The 17,981-nt window shown below is 45.7% G+C and overlaps 1 protein-coding gene across 1 annotated transcript in view; it reads right to left on the bottom strand.

Moving 5' to 3' along the window:
* Positions 1 to 3,346: 3,346 nt before the first annotated feature.
* CCBE1 (collagen and calcium binding EGF domains 1) overlaps positions 3,347 to 17,981 on the bottom strand; it is a gene marked incomplete at both ends in the record, with an annotated part of 229,651 nt that continues 215,016 nt past the window's right edge. The window contains 6 exons of the mRNA XM_080714297.1: positions 3,347 to 3,580; positions 5,201 to 5,236; positions 6,337 to 6,372; positions 6,473 to 6,612; positions 10,698 to 10,818; positions 15,290 to 15,390. Coding sequence (XP_080570423.1) covers positions 3,347 to 3,580; positions 5,201 to 5,236; positions 6,337 to 6,372; positions 6,473 to 6,612; positions 10,698 to 10,818; positions 15,290 to 15,390 — 668 coding nt within the window. The remainder of the gene's footprint in view (positions 3,581 to 5,200; positions 5,237 to 6,336; positions 6,373 to 6,472; positions 6,613 to 10,697; positions 10,819 to 15,289; positions 15,391 to 17,981) is intronic.

Genomic DNA, 17,981 nt, shown 5'->3' with positions numbered 1-17,981 from the left:
AGCTAGGGTGGTGGGAGGGGACCGATACCCCAAATATGATGGAGAGTCGCTGCCTGAAAATACAAGGAGAAGCCACAGCAAGGGTCTTCCCCTGCATGCCTGAGAGTGGCTAGCTCAAAGTCAAGGTGACTATTAAATTTGGAAAAGAAACATGCGTGTCCAGGATGCAGGTGGTATTTGGTGAGGTAATACTCTTTCCTTCTCCCGTTGATATCAACTAACATTCACCTGTTGGGCTATTAACTTTGGTAAGGGAACATGAGTCTCCATGGTGACCCGCACACAGTATTTATAGGGTAATACTCGTCACTACTCCCCTTTATGCCAATCAGCATTTATTTGTCTACTGGGATATGGGCACAACTGCCTGAGTAAACATAGTAGAAATGCCTCTGGTCAATAATTTCTGTGGCAGGTGATCAGAATTAACATGGGGGGGTGAAAAAAGGCAGCACCCTTGGGTACTTCTACCATTCCTTTTTGCATAAGAGCTCATAATTGCTTCCTCTGTAACTGAGAAGGGATGGTTTTTTTCCCCCTAAACTGCTTGCCTTTATACTATTTTCCAAAGATTTTTATTCCATTACTTTCCCCAAACAGACAACACATAATGCCCTATTTGAAGTCCTAATTATGAAGATGCCAAAATAAAAAAAATTGTCAGCACTTCTACTGAAGGGCCAAGGAGGTGTACGGAGATTTTTCTCATTAACATGTGGTGCAGTAAAACTGTAGTCAATTTTAACACCTTCCAAAGATTTTCTACTAGGGTTTGAGAAGAAATCCTGTTTAGACTATGATGCTTTGACTTCCCAATAATAACTGAAAGGTATATTAGAAAAAGCGATGTCTTATGATGTGTCTTTTGAAAATACACTTTGGACCTACAAAGTAAATATTGGTTTTACAGTAGTCCAAGTTTTGAAAATAAGATTACTGATTTTTTAATATTGCCCTGGTCCAGTAGATTGAGGTTCTAGAATACAGGTTATTGTGTAATTTTCTGGAGATACAGAAGTCTTATAAATCTCAGACATTAAGACCTTTAGCCCATTCTTTCAATATATTATCTTAGCCTCCAGGCAAACATGCAGTTTGCTTGCATTATCATTTGACAATAAAGATATTTCTAAACACATTTCATGTAAACAAAATATCAATGGTAATAAAATCCCTCTTTTTCTCTCTCAATGCTGAGAATCAAATCCAGGGCTTTGCTCATGCTAGTTAAGCATGCTACCACTGAGCTATGACCCTAACCCCAAATTCCTCATTTTTCAAAAAACTTAGTAGTGGACCTAGTCATCTCTGATGGAGTCTGTGCATAGTTTTCTGTTGGAGCATTCATCCCTCCACACCCTTTAAATACGGTGTTCCACAAGCAGGCAAACATTAAATACATCCCAGGTGCGACTCCACAGCGGTGGTGGTCCAGCTGTGAATGTGTTGGCCCTCACCTTTAGAATGCTTGTGGGCAGTCACTGGGGATTTGACATGAGTAAGAAACAGTGGAGCCAAGTATTTGTAAGAGACTCAGCCACCCGCTGTCCTGAATGCATTCCTAACACTGCAGCAAGGAGGGAAAAAAGACTAGTGCCACCTGAGATTTGCAGATAGAGCCCCTCCGTCCTTCGTCAGGAAGAAGATTGTAAAGTAGCATACAAACTCGACAGTGGTTTCCTTCCAACAAGCTTTCATGATGGAGAGGCAGATGATGTAGGCTAAAAGGAGATGGAGGGAAAAGACAGATACAATGTCTCAGAAACACAAGGGGGACATTGTGGGATGGGAAATGGGTGGCCCCAATGTAGGCAAACAGAAGGATCATTTGTAGAGCTCAATAGAAGGGGGTATTCTCCTAAAAAGGTAGACAAGGAGCCATTCCATGGGTTCAAGGAGAGTGGACCTTCAGAAACCTGGGAGCTGTCCACTGAGACAAGAATGGCCTCAGTGGGGTTAGGAAGCAGACATCCTCCTTTTGGCCTCTCACTGCTGGTGCCCGTGAGCCCAGAGACACCTTGTTGGGAACACACTTCCCTCTGGGAAAACAACTTTGAGAGACGTTGGGAAATGCACCCACTCTTAAGAGCTTTCCATGTTGCTAAGGAAACAGACCAAGGAGAAGGCCCGAAAGAACCAGATTTTGGACTAAAGGAAGAAAATTCCTTTCAAGCAAAGAAAACCAGTTTTCTCCCTCCCCATCCAAGAGAATTCTCAACAGTGTATTACTCCCCAGTGTGTTGGCAAACTTGGCTGGCTCTGCACAAGGACTTCTAACCCCTAGTGAGAGCAAGCAAATTTACCTGTTGTGGCTGGTCTAGCTTCAGCCCTTCAGGAGGGTCCCTGCCCAATGTCCACACCCCACCCTCTTGCCAGCAGCTCATGCCAGCAGCCTCCTTCTGGCCTCGAACCCCACTGCACACATATTCAGCTGAGATCATAGCCCAGTGGCACATACGGGCACCTGGTCAGAGCCAGAGAATCCTGCACATGTTTGTAAGGGTTAGAGATCTTATTTAGTAAGAAGATGTGGTTGATGAAGCAGGGCCACTTGTTTGACCACATAGTTCTAACATGTTCTGGCAAGCAGGAGCCCACTGCTCTAGTGTGAATTGGACCATTTCATTTTCTCCCTGCCTTTGCAAAAGAGGGTTTATCCTACAACTGGACTGTCTTCTCCTAGTAGGATTCTTATAGATCAGCATGGAAGGAACTAATCTTAATTATCAGATTTAAATTTCAAAACATGGCAACCCATGCGATATAAATATACGCCAGCAATTCTTCTCTATTGTCCTTAAGCTCCATGCTTTCTCTTCCTTCTATAACCAGATTTGGAAAACAAGCTTAAGTAAGAAGATAAAACACTTAAAAATCTATTAGATTTCCAAGGAAAAATAATCACTGGCCAAATTGCATCCACATGGTCGCCTTCCTCACCTTTTAAATTGAAGAGCTCTAATTTTGATACTAGAAGTGGAAGAGTCTATTTTGAAGACTCTCTTTTTAAGTAGCCGCCTAACATTTTCTTAAAGCTTTCTCCCTTTTTTTTTTTGCCATTTTCTCCTTCTTTGGTTTTCCACCCAATTTTAAGATGATGTGATAGTTCACTCAGAAACCAGAACTTCCTGGAAAAATCGGATGTCAAAGTGCCGATGTGGACCACTAGGCTGACTTGCTGAACCATCACTTCTTTCCTCCTGCCTCTAAGCAGGTCTACCCTGCACACAGTATTTGAAGGAAGAGTAGGGAGAAGGCAGGACAGGAATAAAAAAGTGAAAACATCCATTCTAGGTCTCCAGTGGTTTTTCTTCATTCTTCTGTTGGTGCAGACATGCAGGATGAGCTACGGATGGACGTCTCTGCGGGCCCCCAGCTCTCTTGTCTCAGTTCTTCTTGGAGGGTCATCTCCAGAGCTAAAGTCCAGGGTGTCTGGGTAGCTGGAAAATTCCTGAGGTAAAGGGAATTCCTCTGCTGACGAGTGAGCCCGGGGCCCAAACACCTTTTCCTGCAGCTCGGCAATGTCATTGCGGATGTCCGCCAGCATGAGTAGCAGGAAGTCAAAAGAACCAGGGGGTCCCTGTATGTGGGGAGGAATCAGAGCTGCGGTTTACAACACACTCAGCCAGTACGCAGCTCCCGGATCTGCAGCTTCCTGAATAACGTTGTGCCTCGAGTAGAGTAGGCACAAGAACTGTGACTGTAGCCTGGGACCTTGGGGACTGCCTTCTAGTTCTCCATCTCACACACAATTCACCTCTCCTTCCTCCTCACTCTAGGCTAAACCAAATCTCGTCAAATGAACGAACATGGTAGTACCCATCTTAAGTAATTGACCAAAGAGATCTGAAAGACAAAGGTACCGGGGCAGTGGTGAAGAGGCTGGGGTTCTATTGGGCTTGAGCTGTGTGGTCAGAGGCAAATTACTTTATTAGGTTTCAGTTTTTCCCCATCTTTGAAATGGGGACAATGAGGGTTCCAACTTTACAGGTTTTTATAGGTAAAAATTTAATGGACTTAGTAGGTAGAAAGAACTCAAGGGTAATAAGATCTCAAAAACTAATTCTTTATGAATGAAATGATTAAGATGTCTAGACAATGGCTGGCTGCTACCTACACTAAATGAACTGAGAATGTGTTGGAAAGGTACCAATTCCCCAACTTGGAAATTGAGTCAAGGCCCCGATTTCCAAAAAGAAAAAAAGCTTCCTAATGGTTCTATTTATTGAACATCCTTTACCACTATAAAACATTTATAAAGGCTTAATTTCCATGTAGCGCCATGGTGGAGCATTATTTTTAAAAGTGTATAAATGTGCATACTCTGAGGCTTCTTAGATGCTCAAGGGTCAAAACACCATTCCCCCCACCATGGCGGTTGTGGGACAGCTAACCACCATGGAGGCCCCAGCAGCTCCCACTGGGAAGCACACACAGGCGCCGTGGCTCACAGTCATCTGACCCGCAGAATGATCACTTGACATGTGGCAGATCACACCGTCCAACTAGCACCTCACTGGGCAGGAGACAAACACTCAGAGCCACACGGGGATGTGCCCGTGGTCAGGAAGCTAACAGTAGGAGAGGCGAGAAGGGAACCCAGGTCTCTCTTGGTGGCCACTGCTCTGGGTCCTTCAGAAATGACCTGGACTTCTTTAGAAGCAATGGAATCTTAGCCTTTTTCTGTATGCTTGGATATTGTTGATTTTCATACTGTAATCTCCTGGACACTATCCATATGCATATATATTATCTCTATGCATCTATCTTCTTTTTAGGTCTTAAGCAGCACTGTGTGTCTTTGCATTCTTGGAGGGGATGGCCATTTGCTCTGCTAGGATTGTAGCAGTGAAGTCAAGGGTTCCAATTTAAGACAAGCCCTTGATTCCTGTCCTGGCCCTTTCAGATACTTTACCATATACCAGGAAATAGACTCACAGCATGCTGGGCTTCAGGGAAGACATTCCATATAAAGACTAGCCATGATATAAGAGAAAGTAGCAACAGAAAAATTTCAGAGAGAAATCCAAACCAGCGGCTAACCGCTTTCAGGCCTCACCAGAGCTCTGCTCAGGCAGGCCTAGTGACAGCTGTAAGGGGTGGCCTTTTGCCATGAAGAGCCATTAAGATGAGAGCCCATTAAGATGAACGTCCCTGAGAACATTCCCACTCGGGAAGCGGGACAATCAGTGCCACTTACTGGAGACCCCCTGGGTCCAGGCGCTCCTCTCTCCCCCTGGGAACAGAAAGGCCAAAGTTAGCATTCTGGACCACACAGGCGCCTCCACCTCGCTCTCTAGTTAGACCCCCCATCCTCCACAATCATCCCTTTACTCAAAACAAGTGTTTTCTATAGGGAGCAAATGAAGGATGAAAGCTAGACTCAAGAGACCACTTATTTGAGAGCTTGGGTCAAGCGTTGCTCATGGTGATTTCCCCCAAAGCCATATATTTTCAAACCAGATCTGACAGGAGCAACCCTTGTATCTCCAGGCAGTGGGTGGAGGAGCAGAAACTTTCTCCCGTAATGCACACTGACTTCTTCATGAGCCCAGTAGCAGGCGGCTCTCGGAAGGGAAGCCACCCACTTGCACAGAATGGAACTTCTATTCTTAAACAGATAAAGAAGTTGGGGACACAGAAAACACATTATAGAATACTGCTCTTAGTGAGAAAAATGTGATGATCGTAACAGAGGCTTATTTAACACTCAGAGAAGGCACTTTTCCTGTGAGTAGTTTTAGTGGTTATTTTTTGCTTTTAGAATTGTTTCTATACTTTAAGAAAACTACTTTTTAAGCTTAGCATAGTAGTCCATGCCTTAAATCCCACAATTGGGAGGCTGAGATAGGATCACAAGTTCAAGATCAGCCTCACCAGCTCAGTGAGACTCAGCAATAAGACCTTGATTCAAAGCAAAAAAATAAAAAAAAAATAAAAATAAAAAAGGGCTGGGAGTGTAGCACGGAGGTATAATGCCTACAGGATTAACACCCAGTATAAAAAAAAACTCACTTTTAAAAGTTTATTTCCAGCTTTGGGGGGAAAATGTCCAGGTTATCCCAAATGCTTGGGACCAGAAATATTTCTGATGCTGAAGTTTTTCCAGATTCTAAAATATTTGCTCAGTATTTAATGGTTGAGCATCTTTTACCTGCAAATCTAAAATACTCTGAATCAATTTTTGAGCATCTTAGTAAAATGTGGGGTTTGGAATGCTCAACCTGTGTACCTGTGTTTCAGTACTGCCCCCTGCAATTCTAGGGAGATAAACAGAACTTGATGCCTGTGTAGGTGGAAACAGCTCCAGCTGTAAGGACCATTCGAAAGACTTACCTTAGAGCCATCTCTTCCTGGTGCACCTGGGGGGCCCTACGAGACACAAGGATCCGGTTTAACAGAAGGAAAATGCATGGGGCAAGAATGCCCACTTTTCTGGCACCAGTAAGTAGATCTCTGAGAAGATACTGACCACAGGGCCCCTCCGGCCTTGCTTGATGTGGGACAGGTCAGGCGATGGTCCCATGGGTCCCATCGAGCCCCGGGGACCAGGCTGCCCGGGAGGACCTGGCATGCCGGGGAAACCTGGGCTCCCCTTTGGTCCTGGTGAGCCTGTAATCAAAGATCACCTTGTTAGAGCACAGCCTATTGGGGAACAAGGGACTCTCGGACTGTCTCATTTTTCTCTCTTTGCTGTTTGCCCTCTTCTAATTGTACTTTGTTCTCTAACATTAAATCATCCCATGGGAACTTTAAACTCAACATGATCAAAGGGTCCTCAACATCTTCCTCTCTTCTAATGGATCACCAGTCACCCATCCACTCAAGTCAGAAACTTGAGAATCTTCCAACCACATTTCTCTATTTCCACAGCCTTACCCAATCAGTGACCAGCTCCTTCTCAATATTCCTCCTCAGCATCTCTCCTGCCTGTGCTTGTGACCCCCAACCCAGCAGTGTGGTGGCCATCACAACCGGATAGTGGTTAACAGCATGTTTTACCACCAGAGAGACCTTAGTTTGAATCCTCAAAAACTTGGAGCTATTTGAACCTTACTTTCTCACCACTAAAGTTGGGCTAACAGAGACCTTCATTACAGGACGATTTTATTAAGTTTTGGACACAAGCTTCTTAGCATAGTGCCTCACACACAGTAAGCACTAAAAACCAATCATTAGTCCTTGGCCTTCTTATATTTGTGACCACTCTGTCCTCATAGCTGAAGACCCCTACCTCGCAGCAATCTTGTTCACTCCTTACCCATTTTTTTACTCTTATAGAAATATTTCTAAAATGTTTTATTGTGTAACTACCCTACTTTCAACCCTTCAGTGCAAAAGTCTCAAGCCAGTGATGAGGGGTGATAACTGTCTCTCCTGCAGGCGCTAGACAGCGCCCACTGCTTCAGCAGGTGGGGTAGAAAATGCTGTCGCACCTAAGATTTGCCACTGATACAAGGCATGCTGGGTGGGAGTGTGGCAAAGGACTCCTCTTTGTGTAAAATCCACACTCGCAGGAGTACACTGGCTCTCCAAGTGCTTTCTCCACCAGGACCTGCCTCCTCCTCATCAACCTGCAGCCTCATCCTCTCTAAACAGACCCCACTGCAGGGCACCACCCAGCTTACAACACTGGTTTCTACTTTGCTTTCCCTCCCATTTAATCACCATGGAACTTTAAGAGAACAATGATTAGCAGGGCATGGTGACCCATGCCTGTAATCCCAGCACTATGGAGGCTGAGACAGGAGGATTGCAAGTTCAACGCTAGCCTCTGCAACTTAGCCAGGGTCTCAGCAACTTAGCAAGACCCCTTAGTGAGACCCATGGACTCTGCCCATTCCAAAACACCTTAGCATATGTACACACACATTTGTGTTTGTTTTCTGTGCATTATATGATCACTTTGCAATATTCTGAATATTTTAAAAAACTGGGAGAACTCATATATAAACCTGGGTCTCTGGATTCAGTTTCAAAACAGAAGAACTGAAACCTGGCCATAGCACCACTGACTGGAGATCTGTGCAGAGGCTGGCCCCCTGCTTAGTTTAGCTCTCCACACTGCCCACTGCTTGTACCTCGCCCTCTCTTTTCGTCTATGCTCCCTGCCTAGACTCTGACAGCGTGGAATAACTCTCAGGCCCTGGAAAGAAAACACAGAAACAAGGACTAAGGACTTCTCATGTTTGGGGAAGCTTTTCTAGTTCACAAAATCATTAAGACAAAGTTAAATGCAGACAATGTTCCATCCAATCACACCCTGTGCCCTGGCTAATGCTGGCTTTGTGAAGCATCTTGAGAGGTTACCTGGGAAGCAGGCCCAATCTCTCCTGTAACGATTTCCCCCCCAAAACGGGAAAACAGACTAGAGATATCATAACTGCGTTTTCATCATCAGTGAACTTCAGAGATCACTGTGTGTCAAACACCTTTCATGTGTGGGGTCGAGATTTGCACATGGAAACACTATATATCCATCCACGGTGGGGGTCAGAGAGCAGCAGCCACTCCGTCACCACCAAAGGCTTCCAACCCAGAGTGGTTTCCTGTGCAAGTGCTCCAGGAAATGAACTGGAATTTCATTTAAAGGTAAGAGAAAGCCTTTTAGCTTTCTGGTTGCCGTATTATATCTCAACGGAAGGTATCACAAACACTAGCTCTAAGGAGTGAGACATTCTCCATGTAAGGGCCTGGTGTGCTGCAAAAGCTCACTCATCTTCAATTACACTGCTTCCTCAAGGACCCTGGACAGCTCAAGCCATGTTAGAAACCAGACGGAAGAGCTGGACAGGAAAGCCAGCACATCGTTTATTAAGAAAATAAATAGTATAAATAAAAGCTTTTTTCTTTTGCAGACCTGGGGATTGAACCCAGGGACATTCTATCTCTGAGCTACACCCCTAGCTCTATTTTTTTATTTTTTATTTTTAAACATTCTAAGTTGTGGAGGGCTTCACTAAGTATCTGAGGCTGACTGTGAATCTGTGATCCTCCTGTCTCAGCCTCCCAAGTACTGGGATTATACAGATGAGCAAATAAGGTGACCTGAGGGTATGGGAGGGGAGAAGAGGGAACTTTCTTAATGTACATGATGCACATTCCCAAACATATCAAAGTCAATCACTAAGCCAAACATGAGAAGGAGGGAGGGGGAGGGAATGGTGTAGAAATTGGAGAAGGGCTAATTGGATGATGTGTGGATATATGCCTCTACCATTCTTGTGTGTGTGTGTGTGTGTGTGTGTGTGTGTGTGTGTGTGTGTGTGTGGTACTGGGCATTGAACCCAGGGACATTTTACCTCTGAGCTACACCCCAGCCCTTTTTCTTATTTTGAAGCAGTGTCTGTTTTACAAAGGGCCTTACTGAGTAGCTGAGGCTGTCTGTGAATTGCAATCCTTCTGTTTCAGCCTCCTGAATGCTGGGATTACAAGTGTGCGCAACCACGCCCAGCTGGAAATGCCCCATTTCTTGATATGGATATAGGATGTGGGCTACATGGCTATATGTGTCCACTAAAATTAACCAAATCATAACTTAAATAGGTATATTACATATATGTCAATCAAGTATCCAGGCATGGTGGTGCACACTTGTAATCCCAGTATTTGTGAGGCTGAGACAGGACGATTGCAGGTTTGTAGCCACCCCCAGCAATTTCATGAGGCCCTCCTGCAACTTAGTGAGACTCTGTTTTGAAATTAAATAATAAAATAGGAGCCGGGCGTGATGGCGCACGCTTGTAATTCCCGCGCTTGGGAGGCTGAGACAGGAGGATCGCACAGGTTTGAAGCCAGCCTCAGCTACTTGGTGAGGCTCTCAGCAACTTAGTGAGACCCTGTTTCCAAATAAAATACAAAATAGGTCTGGGAGTATAGCCCAGAAGTAGAAAGCCTCTGGGTTCCACCCCCAGTACCACCAAAAAAAAAAAAAAAATAGGGCTGGGGGGGGTGTAGCTCAGAGTTAAAATGCTTTGGTATTACACACACACACACACACACACACACACACACACCAGACCCTGTGCACTGGACTGGAGTCCACCTGTTTGGAGGTAGCCCGGGGGGAACGGTTGAGCGCTCTGCGTGTACCCCACCCACCCAGCTTCAGCTTCAGGCTCTCTGACCTGCTTCTCTCTCTGCTCCTTACCTTCATGCCCTAACGACCTGTCGCCCCAGCTCCTGCTTGGCAGCCCCGGTAATGAGGACTGTGTCCTCTGAAATCCCCAGAGCTGTTAGCAAATACACCTTCTTCCTGCAAGCTGTGCTTACCAGGTGTTTGGGTCACAGTGCTGGGAATGTTGGCCAACAGGAAAATTGAGAGGAGAATTTGGGGCAGTGGAAATGAGGCTAGCCAAGAGTTCATAGCACTGAGTGACTTTACCCTTCAGCTTTCTGTATATGGTAAAATTTTGTTTTTCAAGAATGAAGTTAAAAAATTGCTTTTGTTCGGTTTCTAATTGAAAACAATCTTTAGGAAGCTTATCTAATTCCAAGACCTTTTGTCCCTAATTACTACCTATTATGAGGGCTTCCCCGGCTGGAGGACTCAATTTCCAAGGCCCGCTCAGCTCGCAGCTGTGTGGCAGCGCCCCAGACACCTGCCCCGCTTCTGGAGTGCACTGGCCAACCCCCACTAACCATGAGCTCTCAGCAGGCCTTTGCCAGAGATCCTGCTGGCCCTCCTCCACACTCACCGGGCGGGCCCTGGCCCCCGGGCAGGCCGGGAGGTCCTGGAAGGTAGGCGTTGGAGGCCAGCACCTTGTCGCCTGTGATATACTTGCCCAGCTCCGCGGCATTGTTAGGGAGCAGGGCGATCTGCAGAGAGAGTAGGAAACCTTGGTCATACAGCAGCGGCCCATGGGGATGGAGATTTCCTGCATTGGTATAGTGTGCAGAGGCTGTCGAGCCTTTTCATGACTCTAAAAACCATAACTAGTTAGAGCTCAAAGGAAGGGTCAGGCTCCTAAGCCTAGGACAACCCGTGTGGACTTCCCTTGTAGACAGTGGGAGAAGCTAGACTCCATGTGACTTAGAAATTATCGGAACTCATTAACCAACAGAACCTACACAGTTCATTATTTCATTTTGTTAACTACCTTGTGTCTCACTGATTGCTTGCTATGTGCCAGGCTTGCTAGGGGAAGTCAGAGAACCGCCGAAATGAATGACCTTTGCGTTCCTTGAGGTCAGGTCGGCTGTGTGAATCCATGAACCTCCAGTGAACACCGGAAGGCCACAAACTCAATCTCACTAACAGTAACACCTACCTTTAGGGATAAAAGGATTGAGGGAGAAACGTATGCTGGGTGCCCAGTACAGGACTCAAGACATAGTAAGTACCTTGTTCATAGTGGATCTAGTCTTGTCCCCTCCCCCAAAGGCTAATGCAGGGGGACTTAATTTAGGGGAGAAGAGACATTTCTTAGAGATTTGGAGAAGTGACTCCTCTGGCATTTTTCCAAAGGAGCCTGAATTTGTCCTCATCTTCCTGGTCAAGTCTCTGCTTGGGACCCTCAGGCCCCTGGGCAATGTAGGTTCATGAAGACACACAGCAGGTCCAACCCTTTCACCTCTGATGGCTCCGAGGCTCTAAACCCACCTTTGGGCCGAAGCTTTTGAGAGGTTCCTACAACTGCCAGCATGAGATCAGAGGTGGCCAAATGCCACTGTGGATATGTGTTGGGTAGGGTTTGACCTTGGCGTGATGTATTAAGAACCGTGCAAGCCAGGCCGTGGTGGCACATGCTTGTAATCTCAGCATTCAGGAGGCTGAGACCAGAGGATTGTGGTTTGTGGACAACCTCAGCTACTTAGTGAGGCCCTTCACAACTCAGAGAAACCCTGTTTCAAAAAAAAAAAAAGGACTAAAAAAAATAGGGCTAGGGGTGTATCTTGGAGGTACAATGCCCCTGAGTTCCATCCCTAGTAACACACACACACACACACACACACACACACACACAATAACTGAGCAAAGTTCTTCCTTAGAGCCTTCGAGACCATTATCAATTCCCCCTTGGGGAAGAGGAATGTGGACATGAAGGACCACAGACTTTCCTTTATCCCTTGCCTTCAAAGGGAAGCCAGCACGCGGCACACCTCATTTCCTTTTTCAGATTATTTCTTCTTCCTCCTTCCAAGAGATTACAGGCTCCCAGGTAACTTCAGAGGCGGCACCGCCAGGCACACCTGCAATGCTCCACGAGTAAGTCCAGGGATCTCAGGGTCTGACTTTAATATGCAAGGAACCTTGTTTTTCTTATCTTGATATTAGGGGTTGAACCCAGAGGCTTTCTGTTTCCAAGCTACAGCCCCAGATCAATTTTTATTCATTTGAAAACGGGCTCTCACTAGGTTGCCGAGAGTCTCACTGAGTTGTCAAGGCTGGCTTTGAGTCTGTGGTCCTCCTGCCTCAGCCTCCCAAGTACTGGGATTACAAGTGTGCATCACCACACCTGGCTGCAAGGAATTTGCCATCAGGGACCAGATCACATGGCTTGAGAGTGATATGGCACTGAGGCACAGAGAGGTTAAGTCATATACTAAGGCTATCACAATCAGCACATGGTAGGCAGGAAATTAAGCTTAGCCAATCTCCTTCCAGAATCTGCACTCCTACCCATTTCACCGGGCAACCTCTCTTAAAGTTACTATGATACTTGGTCAAGAAATCTACAGTCACTTTATGATGGATTAATCTTCCCAATTGCAAGACCCATTTTTCAGAGTAAGAATGTCAAGGTAGCAGGGGAAACACAGGCCCTCAAGAAGCCATATATGAGTCTGACGTCACAGACTGTACACTGTAGGTCGGCTTGGCCATATATGAGTCTGACGTCACAAGCAGCCCCAGAGTGAGCAGCACGCTGTAGGTCTGCTCGCTGTGGGGCCCCACTGAGCTGTAACTTCTCCAGCCCAGCTGTCTTTACCAGTCTCCTCCCCCTCCCTTTAAAGAAACCATCATCCTGACATTTATGCTTAAACAAAAGATCTACCACCCAATTGTGCATACCTAGACACCGCAATCTAGGTTTGCTCTTTAGACCACAGTAGGTCTTTTAAGTTCCCATCATTCTGCTGATCAGCACCTCGCCTGTCTTTACGATTCATTCCACAAAGAGCCCGGAGCATTTGACCCCGAGCGATCCCCACATTTAGAAGTTTGCTGACTGCCCACCTGTGATGCCGTTTGACGTGTTTGCACACCTTTCCTACTGTGGGTTTGGCTGCTGCCCAGGACACCTGGACCCTACCTCTTGGCCAATGTTTACTTGGGCAGCTGTCCCATGTTCTTCTCAGTAGTGAGCTGACGTCAAAACTGCCAGCTCATCCAAACACAAGCATGGGGGTGAGAAGAGCCGGCTTTGAGGTCTGGCCTCTTGGGCAGATATTTTACTTCTCGGAGAACGCAAGCATCCTTCTCAGAGGGTTACAGTAATAATCAAATGAGATTCTGGATATAAAACCACTTTAGCATAGGTACCTTTCAAAATGCATTGCTCACGTTCTTGGAGGGTCCCCGTTAGCTCAGAATTGTCACAAAATGCGTGCAGGGAGAATGTGGGGAAGGATGAGCCATTCTGGTCCAGCTCAACTGAAATATTAAGCCAGCTTGCTGATTATTTTTAGGGGGGGGGAGAAGTCCTGGAGATTAGACCTAGGGCCAATCTACCTCTGAGCTATACCCCATCCCCTTTTTTATTTTGAAGTAGGGTGCACCAAGGTTGCTCCAGGGCTTGCTAAGTTGCTGAGGTTGGCCTCGAGTGTGCAATCCTCCTGTCTCAGCCTCCCAAGTACTGAGGTTGCAGTTTTGACCACTGCCACCTGGCTTGGCTTCGTGAATTTTTATGGAGTTCTATAGCAGGGTTCTTCTTTGACTGGTCATAAAACATTGCAGGGAGATTACGGAAAAGCCAGACTTTGCAACTAAATTTCTGAACACCTTGTGATATTTATCTGCTAAAGAATCCTAAAGATTCTTAAAGTTCCTAAAAATCATCCCAGCTTCAAAGAAATACCCTATGGTTCCTGGATTACTTCCATGGAATGAAAGATGAGGATAGCTTTATATCCTTTCAAGGTTTTCCTTGGGATGTTGACCAACAGTCTCTCCAAAGTCTTGATCCTCCAGCCTGTGAAATACAAACGTAATTCTTCCACAAATCTTTTGAGCTCACTCAATAAATGTCAGTAACTATGCAAGTTCTATCTGAGGGTGTGTGTGTGTGTGTGTGTGTGGTATTAATCTTCTCCCTGTGTTTATATATACACGGTGTTCCACCTGGTCTTCCTATCAGATCACAAAGCCACGTAGGGTCAGGTCTACATTTTATTCATGACTATACAACAAGCATACATGCACCTCTACTAAAGGCGATTATGTTTTCACCAACAAGGTACAAGAGACCTGCAAAGTGACTTTGTTTTGAGCTTGTTACGCTGCTTGTTTAACGGGTAGCTGTGATACTCATTAGGGAATGGCTGCACGTTTGTTGAGCATGGAAGAGAGATACGATCTCATGCTTACTCTTTTACCCTTTAGAAGAAACATATTATACGCACCTCTTTGATCTATGAGAGGCCTTGGGAAGAAGCGGTTAAATAAACAAACCAGTAAGTTTATGTTTTACCAGCGAAAGAGCAATCCCTGAGGGGCTGACAAACTAGCCGAGTGACTGATTTTAGGTATAACAGACACTGACTATCTAGGTCCAAGACAGTTATTCGAGAAGTCACGTCGCCAGATCCATCACGGGGCCCTTATAGCTTGATGACATTACTGGAGACCTAGTATTACATCGGGCATTCACAGACCCTTTCACAGAGTCGGTCCTCGCGTTGCTGATATGCAGCTCCCAAGTCTTGCTTTCCTAGGTGCATGGAGCCCAGGCAAAATACAGGCTGACATTTTTAAATATGAAAAAATAAAACCAGTGCAGAAAGTCATCATTTTACCGAAGTTGAGAAAAAAAATATGTTGACGGTTAAAACAAAGATCCAATCCCATTGGTGTGCCCCGGGGCATTGTCTCCACGTTCATGTTCCAAGAAATCGTGCGAGTCACGGCCCTTTCCTCTCTTCAGCTTGCTGCCCCCTTACGAGTATCTATTTTAATAACCACTTCTTGGATTCTTTGCCTTTATTACTAACAGTCAGCTTCAGTGGGAAAGTATCCCAAGTCTGTGCAGCTGGCACCCACCGCGGGCATGCACAACAGCGCATGACTCGTTTTCCTGACTGCGAGCATCCCCTCGCCCAGGGCGCACTCCCACCTGCTCAGCAGTACCTTTTGCTTTAGCTGCAGCACCGTCTGCTTCATCTGGTGGAATTCCTTGCACGTGGCGCAGCAAGTCCCGGCTCTCACTGCACTCTCCAACTTCTCGTGCCCTGGGAAAGAAGACAGGCTCAGTTCCATGTAGGAGGCTGGAAAAGATCCAGACTCAGGGAAGGGCATTCCTGGGGTGGAGCAGGAGGACCGAGCAGATGTCGACAGCTTTAGAGTTCTCAGGTCACGCCGCCTTGCCAGCACGCCCTGGGTCAGGAAAGGGGGGAAGAAAAAGAAGCCCTGCTCTCCTTTAGATTTGGCGGTTCCTACATAGGCATCCCAAAGGTGTGAAAATGTGTACCGCGGCCCTCTGTCAGTGCCTTTCATGTTTGAAAATGTGTCCCATGATGTTTATCTGTGCCTTTCCAGGAGGAAGGCTCTGACATGATTTATAACCCCTCTCAAAGGGCCCGTGTTCCCAGACTATAAACATCCCTGAGCCCAAGGCCAGAGGATGCACAAAGCTGGCCTTCATCACTTCGGGTAATCCAGGACCTTCTGGGGTGTTTGGCGAGGTTGGCAGCACCCAACAAGCGGAGACAGGAAAGAGGGATTTTACAGAAGAGAGGAGGAAGAAGATCAGCATGTCCAGGAAGGAGAGTTGAAGATGACATTATCCCACTGTCACCATTCTGATGGAACGGATGATATGGATGTCATTTAACTGTCTTTAGATATCAACAAACTTAGACCTGGAGCCTGGATCATATAATGTATGCAGTCTGCTCTGTCTATCCATAGCTCATCTACGTTCACTTTTCAACCATTTATTGTTCACCTATGCTGCCTTTTCTCCTATCCACGGTGCATCTGCTCTTAGGTCCCATATGTGGTGCTGCAAATGCAAAAATCAATGACCATAGCTGTTTATTCCCTCCTCTATGGTACCGGGGGTTGAACCCAGGGGCATTCTACCTCTCAACTACACCCCCAGCTCTATTCTTTATTTTGAAACAGGTCTAAGTTGCAGAGGGCCTAAATAGCTGAGGCTGGCTACGAACCTGAGATCCTCCTGTCTCAGCCTCCCAAATGCTGGGATCACAAGCATGCACCACCACACCTGGCTTAGTGATACCTGTTTAACAATTTAGGCTTGACCTTCAAGAGGTTAGCTCCATCAGCAGAGCTGGGCCGCCAGGAACAAGAGTTAGAAGGCTGTCTTTTCCATTTCTACTTTTATCCAGTTGAATTTTCCAAGTGTTGGAGCAATGTGACAACTTCATGATAGGATATACCTCTTCACCAGGTTCTAGATTCCTAAATTCTATTTGGATTGTGGAGTATTAGAACCAATATTTCTTTAGTTCTTTCTCTCTTTTAGATAAGATCCAAAGAAGAAAACCAACTCACTTTATATCCCTCAGAGTGCAGTGCGCAGAGACCCAGCGACTCCAGGAACCGGGCTGGCCCTGGGAGGGTGGGTGGGCATGGAGCAAGCCTAGTAAAGAAGTTCTGCTGAGAACACTGAGCACCGTCTCCAGGTGGGCTCCAGGGAATTGCTCTGTGGAAAATCTTTTACAAAGAAAAGCCTGGGCTGTTGTAGAGTTATCAGAAAATGGAGAATCCAGATGAACATTTTTACCCAAAAGACTTGAAACTTTCAAGACTTCACAGAGCACAACAGTAAGGAGAGTGGGTGCTGGTGGAGGCTGATGATCCAGATTCCAATCTCAGTGCTATCACTTAGTCATCTTTAGGTTGGTCAAGTCACAGCTGCTTTTGGCATTTGCATCTTTTACCATCTTGAATGGTAAAAGAGTAATAGCACCTGTCACCTGGGGTTGCTGTAAGGAACCAATGAAATAAGACTTGCAGGTCACAGAACAGTCTTGCCCATGGCAGGTGCTCCATATACAGTGCTCCCTGTTGTGATTATCTGTTCTCATTTCTGTACACAAAACTAGAGACACACGTTAAAGCATTTTATATCCTGGAATTAGAGCTCCCAGAGAGACTGATTATAAATAAGGACTTGCGTCCATCAACAGATGACTGGATTACAAAACCGTGGGGTATGTACACAATGGAATTTTACTCAGCCATTAAAAAAAGCTCAATTACATCATTTTCAGAGAAATGGATGGAACTGGAGGACATAATGCTAAGCGAGATTAGTCAGTCACAAAAAAATAAGAAATCAGATGCTTTCCCTAATATGTGAAAGCTAAGGAGAAATGGGTCATAGGAGGAACTCTAGATGAAAAAGGAAATCCTATAGAGGAGCAAACAAGACAACCTAAAGGAGGAGAAAGGAGGGGGGAAGAGGAAAATCTCTAAAACACACGATGCACTTAAACATATTGAAGTCAATCACTAAGCCAAGCGTGGGAAGGAGGGATGGGGAGGGAATGGGGTGGGAACTGGGTAGGGGCTAAATGGGTGATGTGTACATGTGTGTCCACACAAGGTTTTTACCCCAATATGATGGATGAATATAATACACCTATAAAAATAAAAAATAAGGATTTTCACCTTTTGTGTGTGTAGACCTCGAAGATGCAACCTCCTCTGAACTCGTGTTTATTTAGCTGTTTTGCAATTGCAATTTGCTACAGTAATGGCAGTGCAGAGCTAGAAATAATCTCATGTGTATATGAACAGTTCATTTAGAGACCTAGGCAGGGGGCTTTGTCTTTTCAGTCTGAAATTAAAG

The sequence above is a fragment of the Muscardinus avellanarius genome (genome assembly GCF_963383645.1).
Source record: "Muscardinus avellanarius genome assembly, chromosome: 17".
Taxonomy (NCBI): domain Eukaryota; kingdom Metazoa; phylum Chordata; class Mammalia; order Rodentia; family Gliridae; genus Muscardinus; species Muscardinus avellanarius.
Note: the sequence above shows the minus strand (reverse complement) of the source record. Positions and strands in the feature narration are given on the sequence as shown.